The sequence below is a fragment of the Mustela lutreola genome, chromosome 2, assembly GCF_030435805.1.
Source record: "Mustela lutreola isolate mMusLut2 chromosome 2, mMusLut2.pri, whole genome shotgun sequence".
Taxonomy (NCBI): Eukaryota; Metazoa; Chordata; class Mammalia; order Carnivora; family Mustelidae; genus Mustela; species Mustela lutreola.
In genome coordinates this window covers 116,952,226-116,970,495 of record NC_081291.1, presented here as the reverse complement: position 1 = coordinate 116,970,495, position 18,270 = coordinate 116,952,226, and the positions used below count along the sequence as shown (strand labels likewise).

The 18,270-nt window shown below is 47.8% G+C and overlaps 1 protein-coding gene across 2 annotated transcripts in view; it reads left to right on the top strand.

The window, feature by feature from the left end:
* VPS8 (VPS8 subunit of CORVET complex) overlaps nt 1–17,913 on the top strand; it is a 247,367-nt gene extending 229,454 nt beyond the window's left edge. For both annotated transcript variants that reach the window (XM_059163253.1, XM_059163252.1), the window contains 2 exons: nt 14,302–14,382; nt 17,172–17,913. In XM_059163253.1, the coding sequence (XP_059019236.1) occupies nt 14,302–14,382; nt 17,172–17,321 (231 nt within the window). In that variant the 3' untranslated portion in view covers nt 17,322–17,913. The remainder of the gene's footprint in view (nt 1–14,301; nt 14,383–17,171) is intronic.
* Nucleotides 17,914–18,270: the final 357 nt, after the last annotated feature.

Below are 18,270 nucleotides of genomic sequence, written 5' to 3'. Positions count from 1 at the left end.
TCACTGCGGAGTAGTTTTCTGTCTGGACTCCTTTCCTGATCAGTTCACGTGCCATCCCTGAAAGCTCACTCCTTGTATATAGTATCAGAACATGGGGTCGAGTCTGTTCAAGAAACAGCAGAAGTCTTTAAGTAAAGTGGAAGGAAAAGGAAAGATGAAATGTGAGCTGGTGCTGAGCGCCTTCTGTTCTCTCTGACAGAAGCCACTGCCGCGGGTCTCCTGTGTTTTGTTGTTTTGCATATTGTAGGGACATTGTAGTCATGATTTACGTTGGTTCTTCCCTTGTGCCATAAGTAAGTTATAGCGCCCCATCTTGTGTGAAGTTTCTACTGATGGTAAACAGAATTTCAGATGCAGCATATTCTTAAAAGGAGAGACTCCTCTCTACATGGTGAAATCACTTAACTTTTCCATATATTGACTAAATCAGTTAAGACTGCTTTTTTTTTTTTTCCTAAAGATTTTATTTGTTTATTTGACAGACAGAGATCATAAGTAGGCAGAGAGGCAGGCAGAGAGAGAGGAGGAAGCAGGCTCCCTGCGGAGCAGATAGCCCAATGCACGGCTCAATCCTTGGACCCTGAGATCATGACCCGAGCCAAAGGCAGAGTCTTAACCCCCTGAGCCACCCAGGCACCCCAAGACTGCCTTTTTATGGTACTAAAGGTAATTACAGGGCGCCTGGGTGGCTCAAGGGGTTAAGCCGCTGCCTTCGGCTCGGGTCATGATCTCAGGGTCCTGGGATTGAGTCCCGCATCGGGCTCTCTGCTCAGCAGGGAGCCTGCTTCCTTCTCTCTCTCTCTCTGCCTGCCTCTCAGTGTACTTGTGATTTCTCTCTGTCAAATAAATAAATAAAATCTTTAAAAAAAAAAAAAAAGGTAATTACATATCTGTCTCTGGCAACTTCATAGCAATATAAGAGAATAGTGAAGTTATACAGAAAAGTCCCTGTAGTCACTGGAAAGAACTTCTGTATTTCCCATGTCCTCTCTCTGTGTTTCACTTCGCTTCCGAGAAGCCCTCTGTACTTCCTGTTTACCTCAGCAGTGTGTTGTCACTCCCCAGTCAGTGTGTATCTCTGCTGCCCCGAAAGTCCTCACCAGCTACACGGTTTCTGTCTTCCGGGGCTCAAGTCCATGCTCCCCCCTCATCTAATGCTTGGAAAACTTGAGTGGAACCCTGTCACAAGCAAAATGAAGTCCAAATTGGTTTAGGTCAACAGTGTAGGCTTTGGATGTATCACCGGCCTACTCTTCATTTTCATCTTCTTTCCTTCCTTCATTAATCAGTGGAAATTTCTCATTTCCTAAACATAACCAGTCCCATGTCCATATGTCTGCTTTTGTGATGCCTTGTTTTTAGCCTCCAGTTCAAATTCTGCTTTAATACATTCACAAAACACGTACTGGGCACTCACTATGTGGCAGGCATGGGTCTAAGTGCACTCGCTCCTGTAGAGAACCAGACCAGTCTCTGCCTTCACAGAGCCCCCATTCTGGTGGTATTTTCATTCAAAAAATGAAAATAAATCTGATTAGAATTCAATAATAGCTTAAAGCATTTGGGGAAGAAGAGTCTTGAATGAAACCTCTTGAAATCTCCACTACCTAAACCAGGGTAGTTGACTGAAACTGGAGTATATGTGTATCATTACTGTCACATCCCTGTGAAGCCCACATTTGCATTGCCTCCGTTTTTGTCCTTCACATTCACCTTGGTTCCCAGGAAGAAAGTTTTGTGTGTACCCAGGATATTGATTCCTTACCGTTTACACAGTCATGTCAGGAATACTTGGTGAGGACTACAGTGGTTGCCATGAAACCTGCTGACAAGAGCGTCCAGAGGCCTGTGTGCTGTGTGAGGGAACACCTGTGCCATTCACTCCCAGGCCTCATAGTCCTGGGCAGGCCCTGTGGGACCCAACAACCTTCCTTACCGGTATTCTCCTCTGTTACTTCTTCCTTCTCTTCTTTGGAGTTACTTGACTTTTTTTTTTCATTTTTCATTTTTTTTTTTTAATTTATTTGACAAACAGAGATCACAAGTAGGCAGAGAGGCAGGCAGAGAGAGAGGAAGGAAAGCAGACTCCCTGCTGAGCAGTGAGCCCGATGCGGGGCTCGATCCCAGGACCCTGGGATCATGACCTGAGCCGAAAGCAGAGGCTTTAACCCACTGAGCCACACAGGTGCCCCTCATTTTTTATTTTTAAAGAGTTTTATTTATGTATTTGACAGAGAGAGATCACAAGGAGGCAGAGAGGTAGGCAGAGAGCCCGAAGTCCGTAATACCTTGTAGGTCCTGGGATCGATCCCAGGACCCTGAGATCATGACCTGAGCCAAAGGCAGAAGCTTTAACCCACTGAGCCATCCAGGTGCCCCTATTTGACTATTTTTTACTATTGATTTTGATTCTTCTATTGCTCTTTTAGCTATATCTCTGTTCTTTTTTTTCTTTTTTTTTCTTTTAGTGGTAGCTATAGGGATTACAGAATACATCTTTACCTTATCACAATCTAATTAGAGTTAATATTTTACTACCTATTATAAAATACAGGAAACTTGCAGTGCTATAAGTCCATTTGCTAACCTCTCCTCATTTAGTTCTGTGAGTTCCATTTTCTTCTGCCCTCAGAAGAACTCTTTGTCTTAATTGCTAGCCCACAGTGGAATCTATCAAGATAATTGTTTGACTTTGTTCTTAAGTAGGCAACAATCAGGTAATCAAAGGGTAGCAAGCCTTAATTACATATATGAAGTGAATGCTTTCCCTGTTTTTATTTTTTTTAATAAGGTCATTTTATTATTTTTTAAATAATCCCTGTCAAGATAATAGGAAGGAATGATAAGACAAAGGAGGATTTCTGACTAGCAATAGAAAAATGCTACCCCACTAAGAAGCTTTCTTTATAACTCCACTTCCCATAAAAATAAATCTTAACAGATTTTTTTTTTTTTTTTAGATCTTTCTTTCCTGACTAAAAGGAAAGACTGTAATAAACCACAGTGCGGGAACCTAAGTTTTCACAGGACAGTTCCCTCAGGAAGAAAGAAGGTGGGGGTCCCAGCCCCAGCTGTCATCCATTTTATTTCCCAGGACTACAGTTTTTTTTTCTGTTTCTAATGCTGCCAAACACTGGAGGCAACAACATCCATTGGTTATTTTTTGATGTGCTTGAGAATTTGAGTTTCCCATACCCGTGAGGCAGTTGATGACCAATGTTTTATGGTAATACTAATAATCCCTGTCAAGATAACAGGAAAGTTTTAACACATTTGACCAAGGAACAATATTTTTTAAAATTTAAACTACATTCTACAGTTGCCTAAAAGTTTTTAAAAGTCCTTTTTTTTTTCTTTTTTTTGGCATCATGAGATTATTAGTTTTTGCCACTACAAGTCTTCCCCAGGTTGTTGCCTTTCAAAGCAGGTTAGGCAAGGAGTAGCCAAGCGTGGACAGGTAGAATATACACGTCAGTCTTCAGACCCATCTGGTGACAGTCATTTTTGTGAGGGAGCAAAATGAGTAGACAAGCGAAAGATTACCTTAATGGCACAGCGTGATGGGGCCCTAACACTATGATGGGCCCACTGAGGATGCTCGTGGGGTACTCGGTACCTCCAGTCCCAGCACACTGAGTAACACAGGTGCCCCATGGGAAGAATACCTTGTACACCCATAGTACCTTACGTTTGTGTAGACAACAGAGAAAATATCTGCATAGCCTACTTCATGAGGCTCCTATGAGGGAACTGGAGTGGTCTCTGGCTTATTCTAGTTACTTTCATGTTTAATGCACACATTAGCCCAATGTTTGCATTAGCCTCTGTTGTCTCTGACACGTGAGAAAACTCACCTATTAGACAGGTCTGATCCTATAGCCCGCTATCCTACAATGGTGATGATTAACATCAAGGATATCAACACAACTAATTAATGTCACTAATTCAGAATATTAATAATAATAATTCAGAACCAAGTTCAGAATCTCTTCCGTGATGGCAGAAAATATTCATGAGCAACTAGTGTATGCAGGAAACGGCCTTCACATTGTTGTGAAGGAGTTAGCTTTGGTTCTTCTTTATCCCCCCAGTATAGTTAGCGCACAGTGTTGTGTTAGTTCCAGGCGTGCAGTATAACGACTCAGTAGTTCTCTGCATTACTCAGTGCTCATCATGATGATTGTACTCTTTAATCCACTCTAACTTTTTCACCATCCCCTCCCCTCTGGGAACCATCAGTTCTCTGTATTTAAGAGTTTGGCTTTTTGTTTGTCTCTTTTCTTCTTTGTTCATTTGTTTTGTTTCTTAAATTTCACATATGAAATCATAACGGTATTTGTTCTTCTCTGTCTTATTTCACTTACCATTATACCCTCTAGATCCACCATGTTGCAAATGGCAAGATTTCATTGTTTTTCATGGCTAAATGATATTCTATTGTGTGTGTATACTGGTCCAGATGTGTGAGCACATGCACGCACACACACTCATCCCATATCTTCTTTATCTATTCATCTATTAATAGACATTTGGGTTGCTTCCATAGTTTGGCTATTGTAAGTAACAGTGTGGTAAATATAGGGGTGCATATATCTTTTTGCATTAGGTTTTTGCTACTATTTTTTTCTTTTTTAGATTTGATTTATTTATTTATTTATTTATTTATTTATTTGACAGAGATCAAAAGTAGGCAGAGAGGCAGGTAGAGAGGGGAAAGCAGGCTCCCCAAGCAGAGAGCCTGATGTGGGGCTCGATCCCGACACTCGGGGATCATGACCTGAGCTGAAAGCAGAGGCTTTAACCCACTGAGCCACCCAGGCATCCCTGAATTAGCGTTTTTGTATTCTTTGTGTAAATACCCAGTCATGGAATTACTAAATCATATGGTGGTTCTGTTTTTAATTTTTTGAGGAACCTGCATGGTTCCACAGTGGCTGTCCCAGTTTGTATTCCCACCCACAGTACATTAGGATTCCTTTCTGTGTACATCCTCACCAACACTTGTCGTTTCTTGAGGTTTTTATTTTAGTCTTCTGACAGGTGTGAAATGACACCTCATTTGGGGTGTTGATTTGCATTTCCCTGATGATGAGTGATGTTGAACATCTTCTCACATCTGTTGGCCATGTGTATGTCTTCTTTGTAGAACTATCTATCCAGGCCTTCTTATTTTTTAATTGAATTATTTGGGTTTTTGGTGTTGAGTTGTATAAATTCTTCATAAATTTTGGATACTAACCATTTATCAGATATGGCATTTGCAAAAACCTTCTCCCATTCCATAAGCCATCTTTTAGTTTTGCTGATTGTTTCTCTTGCTGAGCAGAAGCTTTTTATTTTGATGTAGTCCCAATAGTTTATTTTTGCTTTTGTTTCCCTTCCCTGAGGAGACATATCTAGAAAAATGCTGTTACAGCCAGTGTCAGAGAAATTCTGCCTGTGCTCTCTTCTAGGATTTTTATGGTTTCAAGTCTCACATTTAGGTCTTTAATTCATTTTGAGTTTATTTCTGTGTCTGGTGTGAGACAGTGGTCTAGTTTCATTCTTTTGCATGTTGCTCTCCAGTTTTCCTAACAGTTTGTTGAAGAGACTTTCTTCCTGTTGCATATTCTTGCCTCTTTTGTCAAAGATTAGCAGACCATATAATCATGGGTCTTTTTCTGGGCTCTGTTCTGTTCACTGATCCGTGCATTTGTTTTTGTGCCAATACCATACTGTTTGATGACTGTAGCTTTGTAGTCTTATATTGAAATCTGGGATTGATACCACCAGTTTTCTTCTCCTTTTTTAAGATGTCTTTGGCTGTTGGGGGTCTTTTGTGGTTCCATATTTGTTCTAAGAACTTAACTTCAGTCCTTAACATTGTCAGCTCTCACTGGGCTTCTTCATCTCAGTCCTCCAAAATGTATTTTTAAGCATGACACTAATCATTGTAGCTCATTTTATCAACTGTTCTCTCTCCAGAGCCTTTTATTAAGACTTCACGGCCTGATGGGGTGAATTTCTTTAGCTAGAAAGCAGAATCATGAAGGGTATTGGAAAGAGATCAGAGGCCATCCGTATTTCAGGAGCATGGCTAAGGCACCTTGACCGCCCAGCTAGTCCTACTCTGCTCCTGACATAGCCTTCTGTGTCCCTTCAGTGACACAGAAGGCTGTCAGACTTATTCACACTGATGCCAGGAGCAAGGCAAGTGAAAGAAACCTCTGGAACTAGACTGCACAAATTCAGGTCTGGCTTCCACCACCACCCAGAGTGACCATGGGCAAAGCACTGGACCCCAGGACCTTAGTTGCGTTAGCTGGGAAATACAGATGCCGGAAGTACAGCCCTCATGGGTTCTTGTGATGATCAGATGAGCTAATGGATGCACGGTGCCCCGAACAGGGGCTGGACAGTGGTTGCTTGCTCTGTAATTGAGCTGACTCCTTTCATATCTTAGCCCACTTACTCTAGCATGTTCTTCCTGCTTCCATGAAGTCACTGTGTTTCTTTTTAATTGTGGTACTAACAGTCTCAGCTTTTGTGGGTATTTTCCAGTCAGCTGCTTGTCCTCTCCATCACCCACCTCAGGCGCCCTCTGCCCGAGGGCTGCTCACTCCAAAGCTGTCGGTACTGCACCAAGTGAAAGCTTCTTCATAGCTGTCCTGCCGGTGTTTCCCTCCGCTCTCCAGGCAGCTTAGCAACATCCCTGCTTATTTTGTCCTTTCATTACCTAATTCAGTATTAATTGCGACCTGCGGGGAAAGAGGAGGCATTCGAAAAGGAGCATGAGTGAATGGTCAGGGTTCTGGAGCAAAGTGTGTGTAGAGGGGAATTTTAGGAAGGGGTTTTCTGTTTGCAGGGAGGAAGGAAGTGTCAGTTCCCTCTTATCTCTGAAGCCAGGGTTTCATTTTAGGCAAAATGTTAAGGACCTCTAGTTTGAAACAGCTTAGGTAGTGGCAAAAGTCTGACTGAAGCCCATACCAGCTAGAAAGAAAGATTGAAAAGTGAGGCCAACGGCAGAAAGGGAGAAGAGTGGGAAAATACAGTTCCCCTTCCACTCATCCCACTCCACCTCCAGCTCTGGCCCCACCGGCAATTATAAAAATGCCAGTAGAAGGTTCCCGAAATGAAGGAAAGACAAGTAGCTATGTTGCAGAATTAGATAAAGTGTCCCACATCTCTGGGAAACTAGGTTTGGCCTGCTTGTGTGGGAAAACGATGAGGAAAAGAAATGTTGGGATTTTGATTGCAGGACCTTGCTTACTGTAGAGATCCCGTGGCCGCCCGATGTCCGTGGATGGTGCAGGAGCCTTTGGATCCAGGCTCCCTGGCATTACTGTTATCATCCCTGTTCCTGGGGCTCCAGTCCCTTGGGTGGCAGTGGATTCCAGTGGCTTTCTGATCTCAAAGCTTGACGGGCTAGTTGAGTCTGTGGATCCTGAAGGCCCTGGGTGGTTTTCTTCCTTCCAGCTGTAAGAACAGCTCTGCTTTCTGCCAGCTCTGTAGGAGTGGGAGTTAGAGCTTTGAAATGTGCTGGTGCAGCAAGTCAGCCCTGCCTCCCTCCCCTGGGGCTCTCCTGAGGTCTGCTCTCTCTCCAGGTCTGCTTCTTGCCCCTGCCCCCCTCTGCAAGGCAAGGCGGGGGGCACTGTGGCGGGGGGGGGTCGCTGCCCAGCTGTCCTTCTGATGTTCAGCCACAGTTTAATTTTCAGCTTTTATCACTAGACTTCATTACATTAGAAGAAGAAAACGGGCTCTGGCAGATAGCATCGAACGTGTTTTTCCCTTCTCTTCCAGTTGGAAAATGCTTCATGATCCATTCTGGGCAGGGGGTCAGAGGGGCTGGGGACACTGGCAGGGGCTTCCTGCTGAGGCATTTGCCCCATGGAGATAGCATTCAGATCTGGTCACTCACACTTTGATGTGCTGGACACTTGATTTGGCAGATCGCTTTCTTTGTACAGCATCTTAGACCAGTTCTTCTTTCTCGTTGGGGCTGTCCTGGGGCTTCCTGATGGGGCCTCTCATGCCTAGCTCTAGTTTGCATGTGATTATGCCATAAAAGCCGTGAGTACCTTCAGTGAATGTTGCTTTCTTACTTGAAACCTGCATGTCTTCCCATGCCTGTTACCTCCTGCGAGTCTTTCCTGAGTGGGAAAGTGGCTGGTGGTGGCATTGCCTTTCTCTAGATCAGAGCGTAGACCTGGGAGGGCGGTGACCCGCCCAGGTGACACACAGAGCTGGGACAGGATTAGAGCTCAGGGTTCCTGAGTCCCAGCCCACTGTTCTCTCTTCCAGGGCACATCTCTTGGGAGAATAGATGACACAGTGGCAGTCACCGCAGCCATGTACTGAATATCAAATAGGCACCAGGCCTGTATGTGATCTCCAGTCCTCACAATTCTGTAGTTTGCCGAGAAAGAGACTGAGAGAAGCTAAGTAAGTGGGCCAGAGGCGTTCAGCTAGTTGTTGCAGAATCCACACGGAGCCCAGGGCTGTCTGAGCGTGCGCCCTGTGTCCTTCCTGCATGTAGAGGGCTTGTGGAAGCTCCAGAAACCTGTAACAGGGAGAAAATCTGCTTGCTTGCCCTTCCCGCCCCTTCCTCCGTCTGAGAGCAATGAAGTTGTTCCCGTGTCTCTGTGCGGAGCGCAGCTCTGGCTGCTGGGAAGCAAGAGAGACAGAGGCCCTGTGTTCTTAGAGTTTCTCACTTCCCCGGTCTCTCTCCCCGGTGGCCTTTCTGTTGCCACGTTTGCTGCTTTGGATGGCACTGTGCTCTGAGGTTTCCTTTCTTTCCTTCTTGGTGCCATGTGAGGGCTAGGTACACATGACCCATATCCCATCCTAACTGGCTCTGTGTGTGGCGCCCGCAGTGCCCTCCCGGACCCCCTCCGGGAAGTCACAGCGTCCTGGCCAGTGACCCTGTGCCGGAGTCCTTCCCTTCCTCATCTGAACCACTTCCCATGGCATAGCTTTTCTCTTACTCCTGTGACAAAAAGCAAAAAACCCCAACCAACTCAAAGAATAGGCCACTTGCTTCCGAGTGTCGTCTAGTGCCCGGCGATGCCAGGCTTGGGCTCAGGAAGACTGTGTGGGGGCCCTTCACCATAGCCACTGTGGTGTCCTAAGGCACCAGGGCAGCGGGCCCAGCCTCCCTGCCACAGGCTGCGGTCACACCGAGTGGCGGCGTCGGCACTGGAAGTACCGGGCAGCCATGGAGAGAGGCTTGTCACTACAAGTCCTGCTTGCTTGGTACGTTTTCCTATCTTCTTAAAAGGGGCGGTACCTATGTTTTTGACAATTAAAAAAAAATCCTCTCCCCAAAAGTGAATTGAGTAAAATGAAATTGGCATTTTTCACTGAAATACAGGACAAACATACCAGAAATCACAAAGAAACTTTATAAGTCCCAGTTCTTGGAACTAGGAAGACAAGTGCCAGTGACGTCACATTAGGCCAGCCGAGTGGCTGCCTGCTCAGACACCTAAAACGGATGGTTCCAAAGCAGCCAGGAGATGGGATTCTTCAGCCACTATTTTTTGCCTGTTTGCCGGCTGTAGAGCATGGGGAACAGAAGCGTGACCAAGACACAGTTCTGCTGTGCGGGGAGCCCCCAGTCTAACAGATGAGCCCGATACCCAGAGAATCACACCACAGTGAGTGCAACAGATGGCAGCACATGGGGCCTGTGGAAGCAGATCTGTTGACAGGACCGGGGCGCACACAGGAGCATTCTGGAAAGGTGCAGAGCTGAGGCTTCCATGTCTCGCGTGTAAGAGTCTGATCCAGGCCCACAAATGTTGTAGCATCGGAGATTTTGCTGGTTTCTATCGATGACAGGAGAGCATGTGGCAGATGAGGTGTGCCCTGCAGAGGAGCAGTGGCTGATTGTTGGTGGCTCAGTGACCTCTCGGGCATTGCTTGTCAGCACTGGAGGACATGGAATCTTTCCGTGGGGTTTTAATGTCCCACAGATTCTGGGACATTAAACTGCTCTTGTTCACGTTTGTGCCCCAGACCCAAATACTGGGAGGGACTTGAGAGAGGTTTGTTAACCCAGAGAGCTGGACCTTAGTTTCTGAGGCCTGGTGGGGAGAGGAGGGGAGAGGACAGGAGCCCGCAGAGGCAGGGAGTCTTCTGTGGACAAACTGACTTCGTGAATGCCCTGTGCCTCCCCTCACAGACTCCCCACCCCACTTTCTGAACCTATGGAAACATAAAGTAAGAGTCCAGAAATCCCTGCCTCGGTGATTAGTAGTCATTTCCTATGTGCTTCCTTTTTCAAATGACAGTCTCATTCCAGGAAGGATTTTAAGACAGGTGAACATCTCCTAGGTCCGAGGCATGTCTATAAAGAGCTCAGCCATTTTGCCTCAAATGACTTGTCTTCACTTTACCCAAGAGCCAGTGTGGCCCAGCCAAGAACTGGGCATGTCCATCCTGTGGCTTCCGGAGGGTTCCAGGGCAGCCCCAGCAGGCACTCCTCAGCTAAGTGACCCAGGGTGATGGCTTGCATGGTACGATAGGACTGTAATCCTCAGGTACTTCACACCCATGCAACAGTGACATTTTTCAGTTCCTAAAGGACGTCATCATAGGAAGCCCCTTCTTGTGGTATTGCCAAGGAGTCTAAGGGCCTAACGGAGGAATAAGACTGGCAAGCGAGCGGCACCTGGGTGACTCATTTGGTTAAGTGGCTGTCTTTGGCTCAGGTCATGATCCCGGAGTCCTGGGATCGAGTCCCACATTGGGCTCCCAGCTCCATGGGGAGTCTGCTTCTCCCTCTGACCTCCTCTCTCATGCTCTCTCTCAAATAAATAAATAAAATCTTTAAAAAAAAAAAAAAAAGATTCTGTCAAGCTGCCCCTACACACTTCTCTGGGCAGATCATGTTGTTTGAAATTATGGGTGTGTGTGTATATGTGTCTCTGTGCTTACCTGTTTATTCTCTGAGCAGAGGGGGACTCGGGTTTATAAGGTAAAGGCCCTGTTTGTGACCCTTAATTGGTTATGATTTTTTTTTTATTCCTGTTAGGCAAGTCTCTTAGCCTTCTCTTCCTCAGTTTACAGTCCAGTTCCCTTACTTAGTAAAACAGGTGCAAGGCTTGCAATTCCATTAAGATTCAAAATAAACCAGGTGGCAAGAGCATCCTCATTAAACTTTCTTATTCTGTCCAAGGGTTGCTAAGATGCCTGTGAACCTAGTAAGTGTTGAAAACCAACATCCCTAATCCGTGGGTGCCTTAGGAAAAGAGAAATGCTAGTGGAATGACTGATTTGGTGCAGTGGGATCAGTAGGAGGTGAAATTCCCGCAACCTGAGAGTTTTCTGTTACTGCGGGATTCAGGACATGAAGTCCCCCGCTCCAGCCACTCTAACAACACAGGGTAGCACCTGGTTGCTCCAAGTGTAGGCTGAGGTTGAGCATTCTCAGCATTGCCTGCGAGCGTGTTAGAAACCCAGCACCTTAGACCCCACCTCAGACCTGCTCACCGGGCTCTGCATTTTAACAAGATCTCCCAGGGATTCTCCCGCACATTCCCATCTGAAAAGTCCTGGACCAGAAAGCATGAGTTCTGCACTTTCTGGCTCAGTGAGCGAACTCCCCGGGGCTAGAGCCATTTATTCTATGCCTAGAATAGACTCATCTGCCCATAGTATTTCCTGGGGGGGGGGGGGGGGGGTGAAAGCAGGATTCTGTTTTTAGCAGTGGCATTTTCTACTTTTGACCTGACCTTCACTTTGCCAGAATGATTTGAGTTGGCTTCCAAAACACAACCAGTAGGATGAAATATATGGGGAAATTTTTATTATAAAACTGGGGTATAATTGTGTACATAAATGTTTGCCACCAAGCCCTAAATAGTTGCTAGTTCCACGTAACTAACCATTTAGCACTGAGTTCCATAGTGCTAAAAACAAAAAAAGAAAATACAATTATTAGCAGGTCAGTGTCCAGTACAGCTTTTCTCAGCAAGGTTTGATGGGCATTTTTTCAGTGGGTCACCATTAAATGGCCAGTACCACCCACATTTATGTAACAAGTACCAGTAGTACATTTCATGAAATTTTTTTTCTTAAAATATCCCTTCGAGGTCAAGGCTGCTTTATAGAAGTAGCTCCATAAGGAGAGACCTTTCCTGGCTCTTGCTGCATCATCGTATGCTAACCTGGCATGTAAACCTTCTGTGTAATGAAACTGCCTTCCCCTCACCATGAACCCCATCCTCCACTACCTTACCAAGTCAACTATTAACTTGCTTCTGTTTGGACCTTCGTTGTGAGACCTTATCATAGAGTGACCGGGGAATAAGCAGAGGGGACATCCGGTGGCCGGGCCCTTGTCCTGTGGACTGGGGCGGTGGCAGGCCCCACAGCTGAGGTTTTGAATGGCTGGAGAAAGACAAATATCACCCCTGTCCTTAACCCATGCTGCTCCCCAGTTTATGCCAGCGATACTGAAGGGATTTGAGAAGTCAGATGGTAAAACCATATTTTTTCATTAAGTCTCTTGACAGTAATTATATTTTTTCTCTTTTTGCTTTGTTTGAGCTAGGTGTGTAGTATTTCTCAGACTTTCCAATCATCTTGAGCTTGGATCTTTCCTGTGTATTTTACTTAGTGTCTGTCAGAAGTGTGATACTCTACATACTTTATCTCCAAAATATGATGGTTTTTCCTACCAAATTACAGAGAAGAAGCATCTTTAAAAAGTGTCAAGGCAAGTTTAAACATCTCAGAGAATGCTCTCCATGTGTCCGGCAGACCCAGAGACATGGAATGGAATGAAAAGCAGAGCCTCTGTGGGTCCCCTTTTCTCTTTTCTGGATGTTTTGGATCGCACTGCCCTTGTTGGGATTTCCACGGAGCCGCCTTGTCCTCAGCTGTCCCATCGCCGTGGGCGTCAAGACTGCGTTACCGTAGTTAGTGGGGCAGCACTGTGGGTCCCAGGGGCCATGAGATGTGGGCCTCCTCTCTGATAGCTGCCTTTTGGGCCTTCCAGGAGAGCCTTCCGCCTGGTCAGAAGGTAAAGTGGTGGAACAGCTCCCCGCTAGGCTGGCGTGAGTGATTTCAAGGGTCATGCTTCTTTCTGTTCTCTCTGAGATCTTAGTACGTTGTTTTCCCTAAGGACAGTAAAAACTTTGAGGAAAAGAAACAAAGTCCTTCCTGGAAGACGAATTAATAAATTTATGTAATCTCTGCATAATGCTTATTTCAAAGTTTAGAATCCTTCTGAGGGGGAAAAAAAGGACATGACCGTGCCTTCCTCAGAGCGTGGCACCCTGTCCCCACCCAGACCCTTCATCATTGAAAACCTTCTTCAGAGAGAAATGCAGTGTGTACTTAGTGATGCTTTTATTCATGCCCAGAGAGGTTCATAATAAATACAGAACAAAGGCCTCTTTTTACTAATCTTACACATAAGCATAAAAACTCCTGAAAGCAACATTTAAGAGTGTCTCTGAATTGTAGTAATATAAGCTAGCATGCACGGAGCCCTTGTGAGGCACCAGGCATGTAAGCGACACTTTAAATCTGTACCTCATCTAATTTTCAGTGATCCCGTAAGGAAAGCATTTTCTTCTCACAGATGAGGCAGCTGAGGCTCAGAAAAGAGACTTCAGACACAAAGCTCACATAGCAAGTTAGTGTCAGAACTGGTGCTCCAGTTTACCTCAGACCCCAAAGCCTGCAGCTGCCTCTGCCAGGTCCCATTTCTTTTCTCTAGGTGAGAGCATTGGACCAGATGCGCCCAGAGTAGCCTAGAACCACAGTATCAGCGTGTCCACCACAGTGACAGGTGGAACAAAGCAGCACAGCTGTAGAAATAAGCTAGACTTCACCTCTTCCAAAAAAGCAGTAGACTAGCCTTGCAACCCGTTAGGTGGCTGCCATCTTTATCAGGAGACTGGGAAAGGGCGTGATTGTGTGTTTATAATGCACCCTCCCCAACCAGCACTAAGAAGGGGCATCTCTGCCCATCAGCTTCAGTAGCAGATATGAGAGGGTGAGCCCGGACTGAACTGCTCTGCACAGTAAAGACAAAAGGGTTGAGGTCAAGGAGCCCCGAGCAAAGCTTGTATATGGACACTTAGACCACAGTGGGGACGGTCCATACACAGGTCAACCTGGGGGCTGGCACCAAGGGGCTTCAGAAGGATGTACCCTTCCTAATTAATGTTCAGTAAGGTCTCTCTTGCTAACTGCTGGTAGCATGGTTTGCCTCAGAAAGGCGTGACGGAAGGCCATGTTCTGTGTCAGCATGGCCAAGTGCAGAGGCTGCCCACGTGTGTTGTTTACCTTCTCATTTCTGATTTCCAGGCCGCCTCAGAACCTGTCCTGGACCCACAGCAAATCCAAGCTTTTGATCAGCTTTGTCGTCTCTACCGAGGAAGTTCCCGGGTAATGTTTTTGTGGTGGTTTACATTCTGTTTTTAATAAAAGATTTTATTTATTTATTACAGCACAAGCAGGGAGCAGTAGGCCAGGGGAGGGAGAAGCAGATTCCCCATGGAGCAGGGGGTCTGACGTGGGGCTTGATCCCTGGGATCACGACTGTAGCCGAAGTCAGACGCCTACCAGTCTGAGCCACCCAGGCGCCCAGTGGTTTATATTTTTATTTCCCAATTTATAATTACTGTTTGGGAAGTGCAGCATCCTCTAGTCCGCACTCCAGCCTCCTCCTTAGTTTGGAACCCTGGTTAAGGTGGTGTGGAGCCCTGGCCCCAGGGAGCACTCCGGATTGCAGAGGACACAGAGGAAGCGGGCACTGTCATCCCTTACTCGCTGAGGACACAGAAGGGCATCTGCATGTGTACTCCCTTCTGGAGGCCTTTGTTTATGCCGATGATGATCCCATCTGCCCGAAGTCCCAGACCCCGCCGGACATCTGTGCTGGCTGAATGTGTTTTGGCAGTGGAACCCAAATGCTGAGTGACATGGGTGCCCAAGACAGAAGTGGAAACGCAGGCAGCCCAGGGCCCCCGCCATGAGCCTGCCTCCAGCTTTCTCCTCTCTCCTGCCTTGAGCACAGGGCTCCCATTCTCATGGTTTAATGGGGCTGCTCCCGCTTCCTGGTCGCAGCTGCTTGCGGGCTAGTGAGGTGGAGGAAAAGGAGGGCGGGAGGAAATACAGTTCTAGAAGTTGCATGTGTCATTTCCATTGTCCAGAACTTAGACACACGACCACACCTCACTGCAGCGGGGACTGGGCAGTGGCTCTTGTTGACAATGGCATGGGCTAAAGTGGTTAGCACCTGTATAAAGCCGAAGAAGAGAAGGCCCGGGAGAGCCACTAGCAGCCTTGCCCCCGCATCTGTCTGCATGGCCCCGGGGCCCGATAAGCCTCTCTGCCTGTTCCCCCTTGTCTGGTGGCTGTCTGGAGTTCGCTCCCCATCCAGTCACCTAAAGCAGAAGCCTGGCAGCACCCCTCCACTCCCCCAACTCCCCAAGGAGCTCCCGGAAGCACCCTGTCTGTACCTCCTGCGGCTTTCTCTCCTTTCCCTCCAAATGGTCACTGCAGGTCTCCTGTCCCTGCTGCCTGGGGGCTCGCTCTGAACCCCAATATCTGGTTACCCCCTTATTTCCTACATCTCATCACTGGAAGGTGGAGTCCAGACTACCACCTCCTCCACACCCCAAGTTGCCCCTAAACTCCAGCCAGGCCCGATTTGTTCTCAGTGTTGTCTTGAGCTCGTGCAGACCGTGTGCAGCTCTGCTTCTGAGCCTGGACTCCCTGCTTCTCCTGCAAATAGCTGCTGGGGGGCTTGGCATATTCCTGAGGAAAAACTGTGTTCCCTCTTGGAGAGAAACTTCTCCAGGGGTCTCTGATACAGGGCCCAGTGGCTTCACTGAGACGGCAGCGTCTCCATCCCTTCTCAGCCTCAGCCACATTCTGCTTCACACTGTTCTGCCATCACTCAGGACTCCTTGATTTCCAGATCACAAAGTTACAGAAGCAGAACGCAGATCTTCTCTTAGGAAATGGAAAATATTTTTGCGGTTAATCTTCCTAAACCTCACAGGGTCTGAATGTGAGAGAACTTCGAGTTGATGTAACATCTGTCACCTCTTCTGTTCCTAGTCTTATACAGAACTGTTCTTAGGAAGGACTTCATAGGCTGATAGGCAGCTGAGAGGGCTAGAGAGGACGAGACGTGGCAAAGACAGGGCTCAGTGGATCAGGGGACATCTGTCTCCTGGCCCGGTGTAGTGTGAGTCCCCAGCACATGAGTGCGTGACCTAGCCCGCTGCACACCTGGCAGGTGGAGTTCCAGGGCCTGGGGCGAGAACTGAGAGTCCCTCCAGCTGTCTCTCCAGTTCCCCCAGTCACTGGTAGTGCGTTTTCACCAGAAGTGACAGATGGATCTGTGTGACCCTTGTGCCGTTACCGTCTGGAGGGAGAGAGAGCCCCTCAGTGGCTAGATGAGCCAGAGGGCAAAGCACCTGGCAGGGTGGGTGTGTGGGGATGGGTGACAGAGCAGGGATGGCAGGACCGCAGGTGGCTCAGCTGCGTAGAGGTTGAGCCCTACGCTACCACTCAGGGCTGGTGACTTAGGGCAGGTTGCCTCTGAGGACATGGGCTTCTGTACACAGAGGGTTCTTGTGGAAGATCAGGACTGCACACATGGAGGGCCTGGCATAGCACCCACAGTGCAGCTAGCTCACGCCAGCAGAAGTCGCTGAGGGCCTGGGGTCCAGAGCATGACCTTGACCCAGCAGCCAGGCCATGTCTGCCGGCTCCCTCCCTCCTCTCAGCTGAAGGGGGGCGGGGCCGGCTGCTGGCAGCATCAAAGCTAGGGGTCATGATTCAGGGTCATTTGTCCTGAGAGGAGCTCAGCGAGAGGGAGAGCGTGGAATGAAGTGTACAGGGAGCAGAGCACCCTGGCATGGGGCACGTCTGTGAGGGACAGCAGGCCCGGGGCTACAGCGGTGGTGGTGGTGGGGGGGGGGTTCCGGCAGGATGTACCCAGTCCGGTCACGGCATTGCTCAAATAACTCGGGCCCTGGAAGTGCAGCAAACTCGCCCCAAGTCTCCTTTTGGGTTAATGAGATGCAGACCTGGGAGCCAGAGCCCTCTTTATGCTCTTCCTGCGGGGTGGCGCTGTCCCTTGGGTATCTGAGGTGGGGGAGTCGAGGACCCTTCGCCTCTGTTCCACACACCGGGGCTAAACTGTGGCCTTTCTTTTGCAGCTGGCTCTCCTCACAGAACTCTCCCAGAATCGCAGCAGTGAGAGCTACAGGCCATTCAGTGGCTCCCAGAGTGGCCCTGCTTTCAACAGCATTTTCCAGAATGAGAATTTCCAGCTGCAGCTCATTCCCCCGCCTGTGACTGAGGACTGAGGCCTCTCTGGGGCCTGGCACCAGACATTGGAGACGATCCTGGTGCAGCCAGGGAGGGACATCCTCCCCTCCCCGCCGCAACTGGCTTGGCCCCTCCACTTTCCCCATTCCGAGCAGAGGTTCCGAGGAGGATGTCAGTGCTGGGCCTTTTCCCATGCCCATTGTTTCCCGTTGTTCCCCAGGGAGACCACGGTCTCTCAGGAAATGCAGCAGTACCACATCATCAGACCAGTTGATTTTATTTTGCTTGTTCAGCAAAGGGATGTCCCATACTTCCATCCAGCTTTTTAAGAACGTGAGTGTTGCCCTTGGGGATATTTTCCAGTTTCCCTGAAGCTTCGATAATAGAGGGAACTCAGGCAGATGGCATTCAGGAGTCTGTCCTGCTTGGTCCCCTCCAGCGGCTAAGTAACACGGAGGAACCTGAGCTCTTGCTGCTGTCGGGAAGACAGAGCAGTGGTGGGCCAAGCTAGGGGGAACAGAAAGCAAAGTCTTGGGGGCGGGGCATCTCCCTTTTGATGCTTTTATGTTAAAATCCATTTGAATGTAAGATTTGCCCTAACAATAAATGCCTCTGTGTTTAAGTTCTGCAGGCTTGCTGGCTAGCTCTCCGTCTGTCTAGTCGTGAAGGACACTTAGAGCCCTTGTTGCCACAGTTCAGTTTTATTAGTTCACACTCAGCCCTTTCACAGATAAAAATGCTGAGACTCACATGAGGAATAACGAAGGCAACACACTCGAGAAGTGGCAGGGGGGCTCGGTCAAACATCCAACTCTTTATTTCCACTAAGGTCGTGGTCTCTGGGTTGTGAGAGAGCCCCACACGGGGCTCCGTGCTGAGCATGGACTCTGCTTAAGATTCACTTTTTCCCTCCCTCTGCCCAGCACCCCCTCCCTGGCTTGTACGTGCAGTCTCTTTTTCAAAAAAGAAAAATGGCAGAACAAAGTG